Below are 16,336 nucleotides of genomic sequence, written 5' to 3' on the forward strand. Positions count from 1 at the left end.
GGATTTGCAGACGCGTGTCTCCGCATGGAGCCAGGCCTGGTGAGGTCCACTTGCCACCCTGAGAGCCAAGAGAGGTGTTCATCACGGGGTGGAGCATCCCTGCACCTCCTTCTCCCAAACACAAGGGGCCAGGTCCGCGGGAGCTAAGCCCTGTGCCCGGGAAGTGGCCTCGGCCGCCCTGACTCATCCGTGGTTGGACGGGGCCTGCAGGCCGAGAAGCAGAGGCAAAGAGGAGGGAGAAAAGCAAAACCAAATGCTCTCCACCCGCTCAGAGTGAGGGAGGCTGCGCCCAGTGCTGGGCACGTGGCAGCCGGAGGGGAATGGAAAGGGCAGTTCCCACCAAACGGCATGCAGCCCTGCCCTGGCGTCGGCGAGAGGCTGGGCTCCAGGAGGACGCGCTAGTTTCTCACTTGCGGTAGCAAATCAACACGGTGCAGGAGAGACGCAAGGGATGCGGACCCAGAGGCAAAAGGCCAGCCAAGTACCCGCCGCTGCCGTGGTGAAGACAGACCTGCCAGGACCCTCGAGGACTCGCAGACACACCATGCTGTCCTTCCAGCCGCGGCCCGCTGAGACCAGCGTGCAGGAGAGGGAGGCTCACAAAGCAGATTCGGGGGGATGAGGACCGGTGAGCTCAAGCTCGAGAGGCCCCCGGACCCAGCGGGAAGCCAGCGGTGGGACTAAAACCAGCGAACAGGAAAGCTCTCTGGTGGAACGCACACTCCCGAACACATGGAATATCTTGGAGCATTTCCCACATGGACCTGCTTCTGTGCACAGAAAAGCCCGGAACCTCTCTCCAGAAACCAGCACCTTCTCCACACGCGGGGCTCCAGGGGAAGGTGCGCTGGGCAGGCGCCCCCCGGGGGCGAGGAGTGTCTGGCGGCCCCAGGCATCCTTGGGCGCTCTCAGACCCCAGCCACCCTCTTCCACAGGCTCTCAGGGTCTGATATACCCCTCCTTTTATGATGCAAACAGTATGCACCGGGGGCGTGAGACCCCCTCGCTGTCCTCACGCGGCTTCTGCTCCCAGCCCGCCGTGCACCGTTCACAGCGTGCGGACCATATCTGGACAGCCTCCTGGATTCCGCTTCTCAGCCGTGATGCCTGCCAATCGGTAAAGCACACACCACAGTGGGAGACGGCAGGACATCAACACGCATTGTCTGCAGCAAATGTTGGGTCAGAATCCGGCATCTCTGCCTCACCTCTCTGCAGCTCAACCAGGGTTTCATTATGAAAACTCAGCACGCTCAGATTGTCGGTAGGATTTGGGCCTCCTGCTCAGAAATCGGGGACCCTGCTGCCGTGGACACACACCCCTTAGAGCCTGACCACCTCCTCCCCCGCCCCTCCAGGGACAAGTGGCCGCTCGGGACACAGTCTGCCACAGATCGGGCTTCCCGAGGAGGAGCCACAGTCTTGGAAGGGGCCACACGCCGGACAGGATTTTTGGCAAAAGAAGGACACAGGGTTGAATAACGCTGACTCCCACCATGAGAAGCGTTCCCTTTCATCTCGATCTCCTGATCTCTGCAAGGGGAGAGTCTGGGTTTCCTGCCAATATATCCCTACAGGTGCCTTTCCCTCGAGAGTCTCCCTTTGGACAAAGAGAGAGCGGCCTTGGGCTCAGAGCCCCGGGGCGACCGCAGCGCCCAGCTGGACTTGAACAGAACCCACATCTTGTCTTCACCACTCTGGTCACCTCCTGCTTGTGGGTGTGGGTGCTGATTTGCAGCTCTCTTTTTAAATAAATTCACTGTAAGCAAAAGCAATGAATTGTTCAGAGAAAGATCCACTCACTTGGTCATTCAGCCAATATTTACGGAGCGCTAATAATATGCACGGTACGGCCCAGGACCCTGGGTGTTAGGGCTGCGCACAAAGCAGACGAACCCCCACCCTCAGATGAATCACAGGGCGGGCGTTGAGCACAAATACGGGAAAGATGGCCCAGTCACACCCGGATTTCGGAAGCTCGAGAGGGAGCAGAGCTGGAATCACCTCTGTCCCAGGGGAGGGCGAGTGGCTGGCGGGGGCTGCCCGCACCCTGGGAGACCTAGGCCCCACTGGACCCTCTGTTATTTCAACTTGACCGTTGGACAACTGTAGAAATGCAGATCGTCTGTGAAGTAAATGCTGCCTTTAGCCACGGCCGCCCCTCACTCACTCCACAGCCTCCGGAAGCCATGCTGTCCCATGGGCTCTGGGCTTTGCTGTCCGTACACCGGACCCAGGCTTTGCCCTCCGACGGCACGGGTTTGGGCAGGGGTCGGTCGAGGTAGCGGGGTTAACGTGAGTGCGCTCTGAATTTTAGAAAGTACCTCCCTCTACAGCGGCCAGCCACCCACAACGGAAACCTCACCATCCACGGCCACGTGCCGTTCAGACCCGCGGCCCCTAAAGAACGGGTCTGCAAGGACGAAAGGAGCAGAGGTGGCCAGGTGGCGGCCAGGTTCTCCTCTGCAGGGAGGAGACCGCGTCCTGGCCGCGTGTGAGCCCAGTTAGCAGGTGACGCCGCACCCGTGTAACGCCCGCCAGCACAGGGGCAGAACCACGGAGCCACATGCCTTGCCTGGCCGTGGCTTAGCTCTGAAAGAGAGGCGAACGCAGAGTTCTCGGCCGCCCTCCCCCCAGGACTGGCTGCGTTCCTAAGGGCGGAGGGCTTGCAGACCAGGCCGCCCAATGGGGACGCTTCCCTCCCCGTTCTTCTCACAGAGCTAGCGGCTCTCAAATCTGCGTTCACGAGACGCCCTGCGCCAGCCACACACACACACACACACACACACAGACAGACAGACAGACGAGACCATGGAGGCTGTACTTTATGTGCGACTTAACATATTCAGAAGGATGATTTCTGGCTATAAACATTTTTTTCTTGCCTTGAGCACCGAATTTAGAAGCAAACTCTCATGTACATACAGGATGTGACTATATCGCATTTCCTTAAAGAGTATCTTCTCCCAGGTCCTGTGACTCTGGATCTACACACACCGTTCGCTAGGTCTTTGCTGAGGTCAGTCAGGCGTTGCAGAGAAAGGGCACTGGACTGGCCTAGGAGAGGGTGTGCGAAGAGCGTCCTGCTTCCGGACAGCCCTGCCTCCCCCCAGCTCCTGTAAGCCAGGAGAGACCCTTCCAGGAAGCGCTCAAGGCCGAGGAAATATCAGTGACGTTTCCCTTCATTTGGATGTCTTCCCTCCTTTCCGCACTTGGCGGAGACCCCGGGGATTTTTTCTCAGCCGGACAGGCGGTCATGGGACGCGCTCCTGCCCTTCAGCGCCCTGCCACACGGAAGCCTGCACTGGGCTGGAGGGCTCAGCACTGCTTTCAAACGGCTCCTTGTGAACGAATGTCCACTCACTCCTGTCCCGTCCCTCCTTAGGGACCAACCCGCGGTGCGGGAGAGACTGGCTCTCGCTGTTTCCAGGAGCAAACACGAATGACTCCTGGGTGGGACAGGGTGCTGGGTACACGGCCTAGAAGTGGGGAGCAGGACCCTCATCCGAGAGGAGCAGGGAGGAGGGAGGGAGGGAGAGACAGACAGAGGCCGAGACACAGAGAGAGACAGAGAGACAGGGACATACAGAGAGACAAAGGAGAGGAATGGGGCAGAGAGACAGGGACACACTTGGAAAAAAAGGTGGGTGAAGGAAGGGGAGAGGCCGGCTGGGCAAGGGGCTGACACTGTTTCTCCTGAAACCCTTCCCCACGCCCTGCTAGTGTCGGGACAGTGCGTCAGAGGTCCTGGCCTGCTCTGCCACCAAGGAGCCTGGCTCCCTCTCACCTGGAAGGGTGAGGTGAGTTGCAGCTCAAGGCGCTGAGCCGGCCATCAGGATGTTACACCATCCGGTGTGCTGCCGATGTTTTTGTATAACCCTCCGATTCTTCCCATAAAACAGACATAACACCCTGGCAAATACACTTCAATAAAGCTAGGTGCTATTACCGGGGCACACGGCTTCCAAGAGACGAATCACCCGGCCAAGTGACAGTTGGACTAAACTTTTCTCCCCTCGTGGCTTCGGCTGCACAGGACAGATCAGAAAAGCCACAGAGCTCACTCAGGAAAGGCGCGTCTGGAGGGGACAGGAGCTCGGTGGGGGCGAGGGGCGCCTGGGGAGTCAGACGGTGCTCTGCTCCCTCCCAGACAGGGAGTAAGGCTGTGGACAGTGCCCACATCCACGGTGTCACCACGCCTCTGGGTCTCAAGCTGCTGCTTCCTCCCACAGGAAGCCCCAAGGAGACCCCCATACTGGCAGGGAGCATGCAGACCCCCCACACACACAGTGCAGTCCAGCTCCCAGACACCTCCGCCCAGAGCCTGTTACCGATGCTTCCTTCCTGAGGAGCTTTGCTGGGGCTGCCAATGCAGAAACCAGAATAGCACAGAACAGAAGGAAAAAGCCCACTAATGAGGTAAACACACAAACTTTTCTCCTTCCTCCTTGTACCTCGGCACAGAGAGAGCCCAGGAAGCAGCAGGCAGTTTATTCCGTCTGCTGCATCCCAAAGTGGAAAAATACCCATTCCTCCCAGCTGCAGCCACCAGCCCTGACCCTTGCGAGGGACCCACACCTTCGGGGAAGAAACAAGGAGCCCATCCGCAGGAGCCGGGCTTGCTGTGGAAACTCCCGAGGAGCCCGTGGGCTCCCATGCACCATAGCCCAGGTCCCTCTGTGGGGTTAACACCTGCCAAGCCCGTGCTGGACCCCTGACTCAATCTGTCCAGGAGTCACCAGCTCCTGGCCTCGCACTCATCCCACAGCAACACTTTCTGGAGGGAGCCCTGAGCATCCCCAGGACGGGAGGCTGAACAGGCCGAGGGGCCCCAGAGAGGCACCTTTCCCCACCAGCACTCAAGACACCACATCAGCAACCTCTGAAGGGCAGCACTGCCCTCCCTCTGTCTCCACATCTTCCAGGAGAGAGAGGAGTGACTCCAGGAGAAGACCCCCACCCCCCACAGCTCCTAGAAAAGCAGAATGTGCCCCCTCACTCTTGGACCTGGGCACTGCCTGATCTTAAAACAAGTCCTAGACCCTCTTGAGAAGTTCTTTCAAGTTCTTTCAGGGAATAAGTCGGAGACATTGCATGTGTGGTTGGGGGGTTGGTTCTCAAGTGTCCACCGGGGACGTGAACGAACGAGTGGTCATCCAGGACAATGCTCTCTGTTAAAAGGACCCCTTCTCTTTCTTATCTGCCTCCTACCCTCTCCACCCGAAGTAACACCGAAGGAGTTTGATCCCAGCCCCTGTTGGCCATCAGGCCCTGGGGTCCGCCAGGGTTCCGTGTCCCGAGCGCTGTGTGCCAGCCCCCTGTCCAGCCCCTTTGTTCCCCGCGGGACGCTGCCTCCGCTCACCATTCAGCTGGTTGTAGACCACCTCCTCCAGGTGGTCCAGGCGCTGCAGGATGGCGTCGCGGTCCACCAGCGCGCCCACCCTGGCGTGCCGGCTCCGCACCCGGCGGTCGGCGCTGCGCACGATCTGCACCAGCCCCTCGGAGCGGTCCTGCAGGCGGCAGTACACGGAGAAGAGGATGATGCCCACGAACACCAGGATGTTGACCGTCAGCAAAGTTTTGATCTTCCTGGCCACCGCCATGAACGCGGCTGAAAGCTGGGGGCTGCCTCACCCGCGGGGCATCCCCGTGGGCCCAGCGGCCGCAGGAGCCTCCGCCCGGCCCGCCGCTTCGGGGACCATGAGCCAGCCCGGCTGACCGCGGGGCCGCGGGGGCTGCGGGCGGGGTGGGGGAAGGGCGCGGGCGGGGGTGGGGCCCGGGGGCTGCGGCAGGGGGGCTGCGGGCGGGGCCCGGGGGCTGTAGCCTGGGGAGCTTGGGGCCGGGGGGCTGAGGGCTGGGGGCTGCGGGCTGGGGGCCGAGGGCTGCGGGCTGAGCGCTCCGCCGCCCGCGCCCGGGAGCTGTCCCTTCAGCACCACCCGCGCCCGCTCAGCGCGCTCGGCCGCCGCCGCCCGGGGTCCCCGCGCGCAGGGGCTGCCCGGGGCCGCGCGCGCAGGGGGCAGCCGGCATCCTCCGCAGAGGGGTGCGGCCCCGTCCCGGGGGGCGGCGGGCGGGCCTGCGGGCGGGAGAGGCGAGGGAGGCGCGGGCCGGGCGGGCGCTCCGGCGGCCGTGCGGCTCCTGCCCGCCCCGCAGCCACGGCGCCGGTGCGGAGTGACGCGGCCGCCCAGCTCATCAGCATGCACGCGGGGCCTCCGCGCCCGCCCCCCGCCGGGACCCGCCCCCGCCCCCCTCGCGGGGCGCAGGGTCCGGGGAGAGCTCCGACTGCCCCGAGCCCGGCAGGCCTGGCGGGAGGGGCCGGGCGGGGCGGGGCGGGGCGGGGCGGGGCCGCGCGCTCTGGAGACCCAGACCAAGGGCATCAGGGCGGACGCGGTGGGGGCGGGGGCTGCCGCGCGGACCCTCCTTGCCATGCCCCCTCCCCCGGCTCCGAATAAACCCGAAACTTGACCCGAGGAAGCGGGGCCTTGGGGAGTGCCTGGTCAAGGCCGCGTTGTCTGCATTAATGGGCCTGGGGTGGGAGGGTGCCTTTGTGGGGAGGAGGGCGGACAGCAGGATCAGAGCCATCTCCGTGGTCTCCCTATTTACTTACGCCAAACTCAATCAACTCCCGGCTTTCTCCCCCCCGCCCCACACCCCCCACTCCCCTGCACCCCCACCCCCCCGCACCACCTCAGTCCCCAGCATGCCTGCGGTGGAGCTGAGAGGGAAGAAGAGCTGAGTTCAAAGACGGGTGGACAGGGAGCCTGGGATTCAACGGGACCTAGAGGTCCCACCAGACTGAACCTGGCAACCCACCGGGACAGGAAGAAGGCTCAGACCCCTGGGCGTCAGGTCCTCCAGGTCACGGTGCTCGGACCTCAGGGGAGAACATACCTGGTTGCCCCCCCCCCCGCCCGCCCGGCCATGGATCTAGCCCCACACAGGCATTTACAGATGAGGCAGCTGGGTCATGACGGGGAAAGATCTCCACAAGCCCCACAGAGTGGTTGCGGTGAGCACCCCCAGGCAGGGCTTTCTGTCTGTCTGCTTCTCGCTGGATTCCGGTGCTTGAAACAGCACTTGACACTTAGTTGGTGCTTGGTAAATATTTGTTGAATAAATAAATGATAGAACATTTATTAAGAGCTAACTTTGTACTGGGTCCCCAATATACAGAGATGAATATGACAAGGACCTTGGGCTTCAGGGAGCTCTGGCTACATACGTGTGTGCCCTTATGCCTGTGTGTGTGTGCATTTGTGTGTTTGTATGTGTGTTTGTGTTTGTCTTGTATCTGTGTGTCGGGGGACATTAGGGTCTTCTGGCTCTTGGTCCACTATTCTCTTCTCCAACACACATTTTGTGACCTCAGGCAGGCCAGCCTCCCCAGCTTGGATGTTTTGTGCCTCCTGGTGGGTTCTGGTGAAAGCAAAAATACCCATTTCTCCTCGTCCTCATCAAAACTGTCTCTTTTTTCTCGGGACTTTTGTCTCAAGAAAGTCAGAGGACCACCAGCAGGAAGGAGCCAGCCGCTGGGCCTCATGGCCAGCTATTTCCAGAGTGTTTACCATGTGAAGCACTTGTTCTGAGAGGAGCCTGGGAATTCTGTTTTTACTCATCAGGAGAGTCTTATGATGCAGCTAGTTTGATAAACACTGGTCTGTTTTTGATAAATAGCCAATCCCATGTCCCTTCTTAGGAAATACTGTATTCTTCTGTTTATAGAATGCCAGGTTGTAAGATGCTTCCCAATTTTACAAGGATAGCTTTGAGAATAATAATACAAAAAGCCAACACTCACACAGCTCAGTAAGATGTAGCCAGGCACCATTCTGGGTCCTTATGGCTGTTAATGGATTAAGACTGACAGCAACCACATTACCATATAAGCTGGTATTGTCTAATTCTACAACAGTGGAAACTGAGTCACCAAGAGGGTCAGTGCCATGCCCAAAGTCACATTGATGGCAAAGCCTGGATCCGGGATTCAAGCCCAGACAATTTAGCTCCAGAATCAGATTTATTAGCTACGGTTGCTCAAGAAAAAAATCAAACACTTTTCATTATATGCTTATTGAAAGTAATTTTAAAGTGGTTTTGCAGGAGAAAACATTATTTCGCTCATGTAAATACATTGTACTGTATCCTGAAATTTAGCAGGAAACAATACATCCAAACTATGCATCAGTGTTTGGCTAAATATTTCATTCCAGATGCAAGCACATTGAAAATGTGGGGTACCCTGCAGGGAGGGAATGCATCTGATAGTCCAGCAAACCAGTTTTACTTGATTTTCAACCACACCGGTGTTTGAGAATGCACACCTGCTCAGGACACACACACCCCTCCCACCCCAACAAAACTCCACACCGCCCCCCACCCCGGGGACCTCAGGTAGACAGTCAGCCCTTCAGAAGCCCCAGCATGTCCAAGGTCTAGAGTGCCCCTTTGTGGGTGTAGGACAAGGTTTCTGGGGTTGCAGGTGTCCTGTGGGAACGTATCAGTGGGTCCTGAGGGAGTCGCTGTGTTGGCACGGGTGACGGGAAGATGGGGCAGGGGAATGTAGAGATGCCAGTTAAGGGAAATGCCAGGCTCTTTAATGTTAAAGAAGTCCCACTCTGCTGGAAGTCTGGCCTTCAGACCACACTCAGGTCTGAAGAGAATTTCCTCTGAGTTGGGCCACAAGTTGGGCCCCAAACTGGACCACAAGCTGAAATTTGGCAGAACCTAAAGTGGTTCCCTCCTACCTCATGGAAAGCAAGGCATTTCTTTTTCCCAGGTCAGCCCATGCATGTGACACATCATGTTTACTGCTTAGCACATCAGTCAGGATAAGCTGGGTTATGCTGCAGTAACAAGCAACTCTCAGGTCTCAGACGCTTGAACGATGCGAGGCCATTTCTCACCCATGCCCCATATCCCTGACCAGTCGCTCTGGAACCAGCTTTCAGAGAGCAGCGCCAGTGTCCCCATGGCTGTGCCAAAGGGAGAGGAGAGCCTAGGGGGGCCTCGTACTGGCCATTAAGTGCCCAGCCTAGAAGTGATCCCTGCTATTTCCACTCATAACTTACTGGTCAGTAAAATGTCACGTGAACCTCCCCTACACCAACAGTGGGGGTGGGAAATGAAATTCTACCATGTACCTTGGTGAAAAGCACTCATGAGCCACATAGCATCCCTCCAGATGATCAGGATTTTACTCCAAATTCACCCCAACTCCCAGATACCAGGCTACCCAGAGTAGCCAATGCATGATCATCGTTAAATCAGAATTTAATGCAACCATCATATAGCAGAGAATCCTAAAGCAAGCAATGACTGCGATGAATCTTGGTTTAGACCCAATCATTTTTTTTTGATGCTTTGCTAAAAATTGATTGGGTTTTTTTTAATTTCCTTTTTTTATTTAAATTCAATTAATCAACATATAGTGTATTATTAGTTTCAGAGGTAGGGGTCAGTGATTCATCAGTCTTATACAATACCCAGTGATCATTACATCACATGCCCTTCTTAATGCACATCACCCAGTTACCCCATCCCCCCACCCACCTCCCCTCCAGCAACCCTCAGTTTGTTTCCTAGATTTAAGAGTCTCTTATGGTTTGTCTCCCTCTCTGATTTTGTCTTGTTTTATTTTTCCCTCCTTTCCTCTATGATCCTGTTTTGATTCTTCGATTTCACATGAATGAAATCATATGATAATTGTCTCTCTCTGATTGACTTATTTTGCTTAGCATAATACCTCTAGTTCCATCCACATCGTTGCAAATGGCAAGATTTCATTTTTTGATAGCTGCATAATATTCCATTGTGTATATATACCACATCTTTATCCATTCATCTGTTGATGGACATCTTGGCTCTTTCCACAGTTTGGCTATTGTGGACATTGCTGCTGTAAACACCAGGGTGCACGTACCCCTTCGGGTCCCTACATTTGTATCTTTGTGGTAAATACCCAGTAGTGCAATTGCTGGATCGAATGGTAGCTCTATTTTCAACTTTTTGAGGAACCTCCATACTGTTTTCCAGAGTGGCTGCACCAGCTTGCATTCCCACCAACAGTGTAGGAGGGTTCCCCTTTCTCCATGTCCTTGCCAGCATCCTGACTTGTTCATTTTAGCCATTCTGACTGGTATGAGGTGGTATCTCATTGTGGTTTTGATTTGAATTTCCCTGATGGCTAATGTTGTTGAACATTTTTTCATGTGTCTGTTAGCCATTTGTATGTCTTCTTTGGAGAAGTGTCTGTTCATGTCTTCGGCTCATTTCTTGACTGGATTATTTATTTTTGGGTGTTGAGTTTGAGAAGATCTTTATAGATCTTGGATACCAGCCTTTTATCTGATAGGTCATTTGCAAATATCCTCTCCCATTCTGTCGGTTGTCTTTTGGTTTTGTCAACTGTTTCCTTTGCTCTGCAAAAGCTTTTTACTTTGATGAAACCCCAATAGTTCATTTTTGCTTTTGTTTCCCTTGCTTTTAGAGACGTGTCTTGAAAGAAGTTGCTGCAGCCGAGGTGGAAGAGGTTGCTGCCTATGTTCTCCTCAAGGATTTTGATGGATTCCTGTCTCACATTTAGCTCTTTCATCCATTTTGAGTCTATTTTTGTGTGTGGTGTAAGGAAATGGTCCAGTTTCATTCTTCTGCATGTGGCTGTCCAATTATCCCAACACCATTTGTTGAAGAGATTGTCTTTTTTCCATTGGACCTTCTTTCCTGCTTTGTCGAAGATTAGTTGACCATAGAGCTGAGGGTCCATTTCTGGGCTCTCCATTCTGTTCCATTGATCTATGGGTCTGTTTTTGTGCCAGTACCACACCGTCTTGATGATCACAGTTTTGTAATATAGCTGGAAGTCCAGAATTGTGATGGATGTGATGGAAAACCAGTTTTGGTTTTCTTTTTCAACATTCCTCTGGCTATCCAGGGTCTTTTCTGGTTCCACACAAATTTTAGGATTATTTGTTCCATTTCTTTGAAAAAAGTTGATGGTATTGTGATAAGGATTGCATTGAATGTGTAGATTGCTCTAGGCAGCATAGACATTTTCACAATATTTGTTCTTCCAATCCATGAGCATGGAACGTTTTTCCATTTCTTTGTGTCTTCCTCAATTCCTTTCATGGGTATTCTGTAGTTTTCTGAGTACAGATCCTTTTCCTCTTTGGTTTATTCCTAGGTATCTTATGGTTTTTGGTGCAGTTGTAAATGGGATCAACTCCTTATTTCTCTTTCTTCTGTCTCATTGTTGGTGTATAGGAATGCAACTGATTTCTGTGCATTGATTTTATATGCTGCCACTTTACTGAATTCCTGTGTGAGTTCTAGCAGTTTTGGGGTGGAGTCTCTTGGGGTTTCCACATAGAGGATCCTGTCATCTGCAATTGATGAAGTTGTGTCTCGAGCCTCTGCTTCACGTTCCTGAACCAGGAACAGAAAGTCGACCTCCCACATAGCTAAAATTTGTCCTCCTGGAGGTTCCCTGTTGGAGGCCTCATGAGGCATGGTCAGAGGCTGTGCCGGCCATGTCCTCACTCAGTAATTGACCTCCAGAAACCCATCGGCAGCTTGGACTCATTCTGAAGACAAAGTGGGGTGCTAATGATACCCAGAATCCCGACTTTGATCCTATCTGCCCTGACTCTGACTTAGGCCACCAGTCTGACCTTAAGCAGCTCCACAGAGTCAACAGAGATGTTTGTGGAATCTATTCATTAGCCAAGGACACCCCCTCACCGATGCCCCCGTGTGACAGCTTGTGAGCCCACAGACAATTACCTCTACAGACGGGCACTTCAGTCCTCAGGCAGGTGATGCAGGTTCGCCAAGCACTGAAGATCGGGGGGTGGGGGGCAAGGAGAGTCCAAGTCTGCAGGCCAAGCCACCAACTGCCTTCTCCAGGCAGGTTCCAGTGAGTCAAGGGAAGGAGACGTAGTGCTGGGATGAGAATGTCCTCGTGGGAGGGGGGCAGGGGGTGAGTGTGCATGTGGGTGAGAGGGGTGTGTGTAACTGTGTGAGAGGGGTGTGCATATGTGTGTGAGAGGGGTATGTGAGGGGTGTGTTGTGTGTGTGTGAGGGGGTGTGTATGTGCACGTGTATCTACGTGTATGCATGTGTGTGAGGGGTATGTGTGTGAGGGGGTGTGCGTGTGTGTGCACGTGTGCGTGTGAGGGGGTGTGCATGTGTGTGTGGAGGGGTGTGCGTGTGTGCATGAGTGTGTGCGTGTGTGAGGGGTGCACATATCTGCATGTGTGTGTACGTGCATGGGGAGGGTGCCTCAGAGACTTTAAGTGATCCCCCAGGCACAGGGCAGGTCGGCTGCACGGCCGGGACTGAATGCAGGCAGTGAGACCCCGGGTCCAAGTTCCTGCGTCCAGGTTCTGCTGGTTGGAAGCAAACGTGGGCATCCCCAGCGTGGGCTCTCCGTAATGGGGGACCAGGCTGCCACCTTCACCTCAGCTGGTGGGCGTGCATCCCGGTGCCTTGACTGCTGGGACGGGGTGAGGAAGGTGGGGGCCCCGCCCCGTGTCAGAGGCCCCGGGGGGGCAGCTGGGATGGAAGGTCTTTGTGCAGGGTTCCTGCTGCTGGCAGGCCAGGGAGTGATGTGACCTTGGGTGTGGGCGTTATCAAAGAGCACCCGCATCTCTGAAGGAGAAGCAGAGCATCAGGGACATGAAATCACCGGCGTCGGCAGAGAGATCTTTGATTTCCACTCTGCTAGAGGGAGAATTAGCTCAAAGCTCACAGAGAACATTTCGGCCACAAAAAGGCCGCTACTGGCCGCTCTTCCCTTTGTCAGAGGAAAAAATAGTCATCAAAATGGTTTTCATTTCCAGGACTCAGGCCTGCCTCCCTCGTGTGTGTCCCTTGAAAGGTTTCTGATGACCCAGCAGCCTGGAAGATCCATCATGTTTCCGGGACCGTGGTTCCCCGTGGGTTCACTGCTCAGTCTTCGTGAGGTCCTGCCCCAGCAGACCGAGACCCCGTGCCTTCGGGGCAGCAAAACCAGCATGTGGGGCAGCCCCGCTCCTGCGTGAGCTCCAGGCATTGGGCCCGCAGCACCCCGGGGCCCCCAGGACGGAACACGCCCAGGTGAGCACGTGGACGGTGGCCTCGCACCACAGAACGCCTGGCCTGTATCTTTACCAGCAGACAGGCAATGCCTGAGCGCCGGGCGGGCTCCTTCTCCCAGGGCTCTGGCCCCACATCAGTGCCATGGCTGGCTACCGCTGAGGGATGTGGCCTCAGGCCATCCGCACAGTAAGACCTGTTTTTCAGCTTTATTGGGTATAACTGACAAAAATTGTAGATACTTAAGATGCATGACGTGACAATTTGATACTTCGTGAACCCATCACTGAAGTTAAGGTGCTTCTCACATGGTTACCGTTCTGCGTGCATGGTGAGAATAATTCAAGTCCCCAGACCTTCTCCACCTTCCAGCGGGAAGAGCAAGTGCCCACCCCCCAGCCCTCCAGCCCCCGGCCTCCCTTGCCCCCCAGCCCCTGGCCACGGCCACGCTTCTCGGCTTCTGGGAGCTTGGCCTTTTCAGATTGCACATGCGAGGTCATGCGCATCTGGTCTGTCTGGGTCTGGCTTATTCCACGGAGCATAACATCTTCAAATCGACCCGTGTTGTGGCAGAGGACAGCATTTCCTCCTTTGTTAAAGAAGAAAGGGAATGATATTCTGCCGTGTACACGCACACCCCCCACTCCGCCGTGTACGCGTACACCCCGCACTCCGCCGTGTATGCGCACACCCCCGCACTCCGCCGTGTACGCGCACACCCCCCACTCCTCCGGGTACGCGTACACCCCCTCCACTCCGCCGTGTACGCGCACATCCCCCCCACTCCGCCGTGTACGCGCACACCCCCAACTCCGCCGGGTACGCGCACACACCCCCACTCTGCCGGGTACGCGCACACACCCCCACTCTGCCGGGTACGCGCACACACCCCCTACACACACACATTCTCTGTGATATGATTTTGTTTCTTTAACTAAAGAGGAACACACAGAAACCCATCTGGAAGGACAAGTGTATGGTGGATCACACAGCGATCCCAGGGGAGTGGGGCTGGGGGACAGCGGGTGTCCGTTTGCAGGAACCACCCCTCGCTCAGCCTCACTCCTGGGTCCAGGCTCCGGCTGGCACCGGCCGGGCCCATCAGATCTGCATTACCCTGGAGGCTGCGGCTCGCTTTCAGACAACCCTGACCGAGCTATGGGGTCTGGTCAGAGCAAACCCAAGATTTTTGCTTGAGTGACAGGACAGAGGGATTTTAGGGGCTGAGCTGTGACCATGGAGCTATTGGCCATAAGGTCAGTGTTACCAAATCAACAGTGATTAAAAACGTGTCTTTTTTTTTAAAGATTTTATTTATTTATTTGACAGAGAGAGACAGCGAGAGCAGGAACACAAGCAGGGGGAGTGGGGGAGGGAGAAGCAGGCTTCCCGCGGAGCAGGGAGCCCGATGTGGGGCTCGATCCCAGGACCCTGGGACCATGACCTGAGCCGAAGGCAGACGCTTAACGACTGAGCCACCCAGGCGCCCTAAAAATGTGTCTTGAAACAGAAACGCACATTGAGCAAAATTATGTATCCATTAAATTGATGAAAATTGATGTGACCAGAAGCTAATAGGAATCTAATCCTGTTTTTCTCCTAGGAGCAACGATTTAGTATCCACTAAGTATTTGTAGTGACTTTATAGAGTATCACTACTGAGAATAAAGATACTACCCTCCCCACACACACGCAGAGGCAGACTGTGGGGACATCATTTAAGCCCCTGGATCCAGCTATGCCTGAGGCTGGATCCATCACACAATCCCCACTACATAAATCAATACATTTCCTGTTTGGGTTAAGCTTGTATGGGCTGGGTCTCTGCTGCTTGCCAACAGAATCGTCCTTAATAGCGCAAAACCCCACTGGCCGTGGTCCCAGGAAGTGGCTTCTTTGTTCTAAGGTGTGGTCCCCTCTGGAGTCACAAAAGGACCTTGACTTCCCAAGGACTCTTCTGAAGCTGGTGGCAGGAAAGTTCAGCTGTCAGGGAGGCTGGGGAATCGTGAGCGGCAGGAGTGGGGCTCCAGACACAGGCCACCCCCACCTGCAGCGGATGTTCCTCTCCAACCCGGCTTTCTCGTCGAACTCCCCAAAGACAGGGCACAAAGCAAAGCCACCACACAGACGATTTACGACAGTCGTTGGTAGAGTGTGCCTGCTGACAAGGCGCCCCCACCACCACCTTTCCATTTTATTTAGTACGAAGGAGCAAGCTGTTCCCAAACCACATTTACACATTCCTCATAACTCAGACGTTGTGGAGCGCCTTCCCGGATGGGCGGCTCCAGGCAGGTGCTGTCACTGCCCTGCTCCCAGCTCTCCTCTCCTGCAGGGACGGTTGGCCCCCCGAGAGCGGGGTGGGGAGACCCCATCCAGAGTGCTCTGTGGGGCATCCCAGCCCCCACTGGGGGCCCCAAGAGCGTGTGCATGCAGGAATGAGGGCACGAGCAAAGGAAGGGTGCAGCCCTGGGCTCCTCCAGGCTCATCTCGGCCTGACGCAGAAAGCATTTGTGCCTGGATGTCTGGAAGAAAACCCCGTCTTCACCCTTGCCTGCTGGGGGGTCTCTGATCTGAGGGACCGCTGCCCAGTTCTTAGACAACTCGCTCCTCACTGCGTATGTCCCAGCGCAGATGTCATGGCCCCCCAGGGCGCACACGCCCCGTCCAAGGCACCGAGGCCCCTGCCCATGATGGCGCTCATCACCCAAGAGCAGGCACCTGGGGGCTCCCGTGTTTCGCTTCTGTGCTCTGCCTCCAGTTCTGACACGGCCTCCCAAGGGCAGGGATGAGGGCAGGGAGGGGCCTGTGCGTGTCTTCCGTGGAGAATCCAGTGGGCAAGGATGCGCACCGCCCTGTGCTGAGTGCAGGCTCACGGCAGAGACCAGACCCCAGCAAGGTCCCCGCAGCAGCTGGGGACTTCGTTCTGAGGATGGGGCTTACCTCTGGGAAGTGGCTCATCCCTGGCTGGAGTTCTGGGGTGTCTGCAAACACAGAGCCAGAAAGGAGGGGCCGGTACTGGCTGGGTGTGCTCCTGAAAGACAAGGTGAGCCCCAGCTGGCCTACTAAGGTCTTACTAAAGACCTCAGTTATAGGCTGAGTTAGCCGAGACGGGCGTGCCAGGAAGACGGCAGAGGGGGCGGGCGGGCAGCGGCCATGCTCCAAGCTCTGGAAGATACCTGGCCTCCTGCGCTGTCCCAACTCCACGAATTCATTTTTAGGGGAAATCCATGCTCTTTTGTGCTGGCAAAGAAGACATTTCTGC

General features: G+C 55.9%; 1 protein-coding gene across 1 annotated transcript in view; it reads right to left on the minus strand.

The window, feature by feature from the left end:
• The window catches only part of GALNT9 (polypeptide N-acetylgalactosaminyltransferase 9), a 74,900-nt gene extending 69,297 nt beyond the window's left edge, over window positions 1–5,603 (minus strand). The window contains exon 1 of the mRNA XM_028095946.2: window positions 5,363–5,603. Coding sequence (XP_027951747.1) covers window positions 5,363–5,603 — 241 coding nt within the window. The remainder of the gene's footprint in view (window positions 1–5,362) is intronic.
• Window positions 5,604–16,336: the final 10,733 nt, after the last annotated feature.

This window comes from Eumetopias jubatus, unplaced genomic scaffold (genome assembly GCF_037043125.1).
Source record: "Eumetopias jubatus isolate StellerSeaLion01/CBP00866 unplaced genomic scaffold, mEumJub1_p1.0 scaffold_16, whole genome shotgun sequence".
NCBI classification, from domain to species: Eukaryota; Metazoa; Chordata; class Mammalia; order Carnivora; family Otariidae; genus Eumetopias; species Eumetopias jubatus.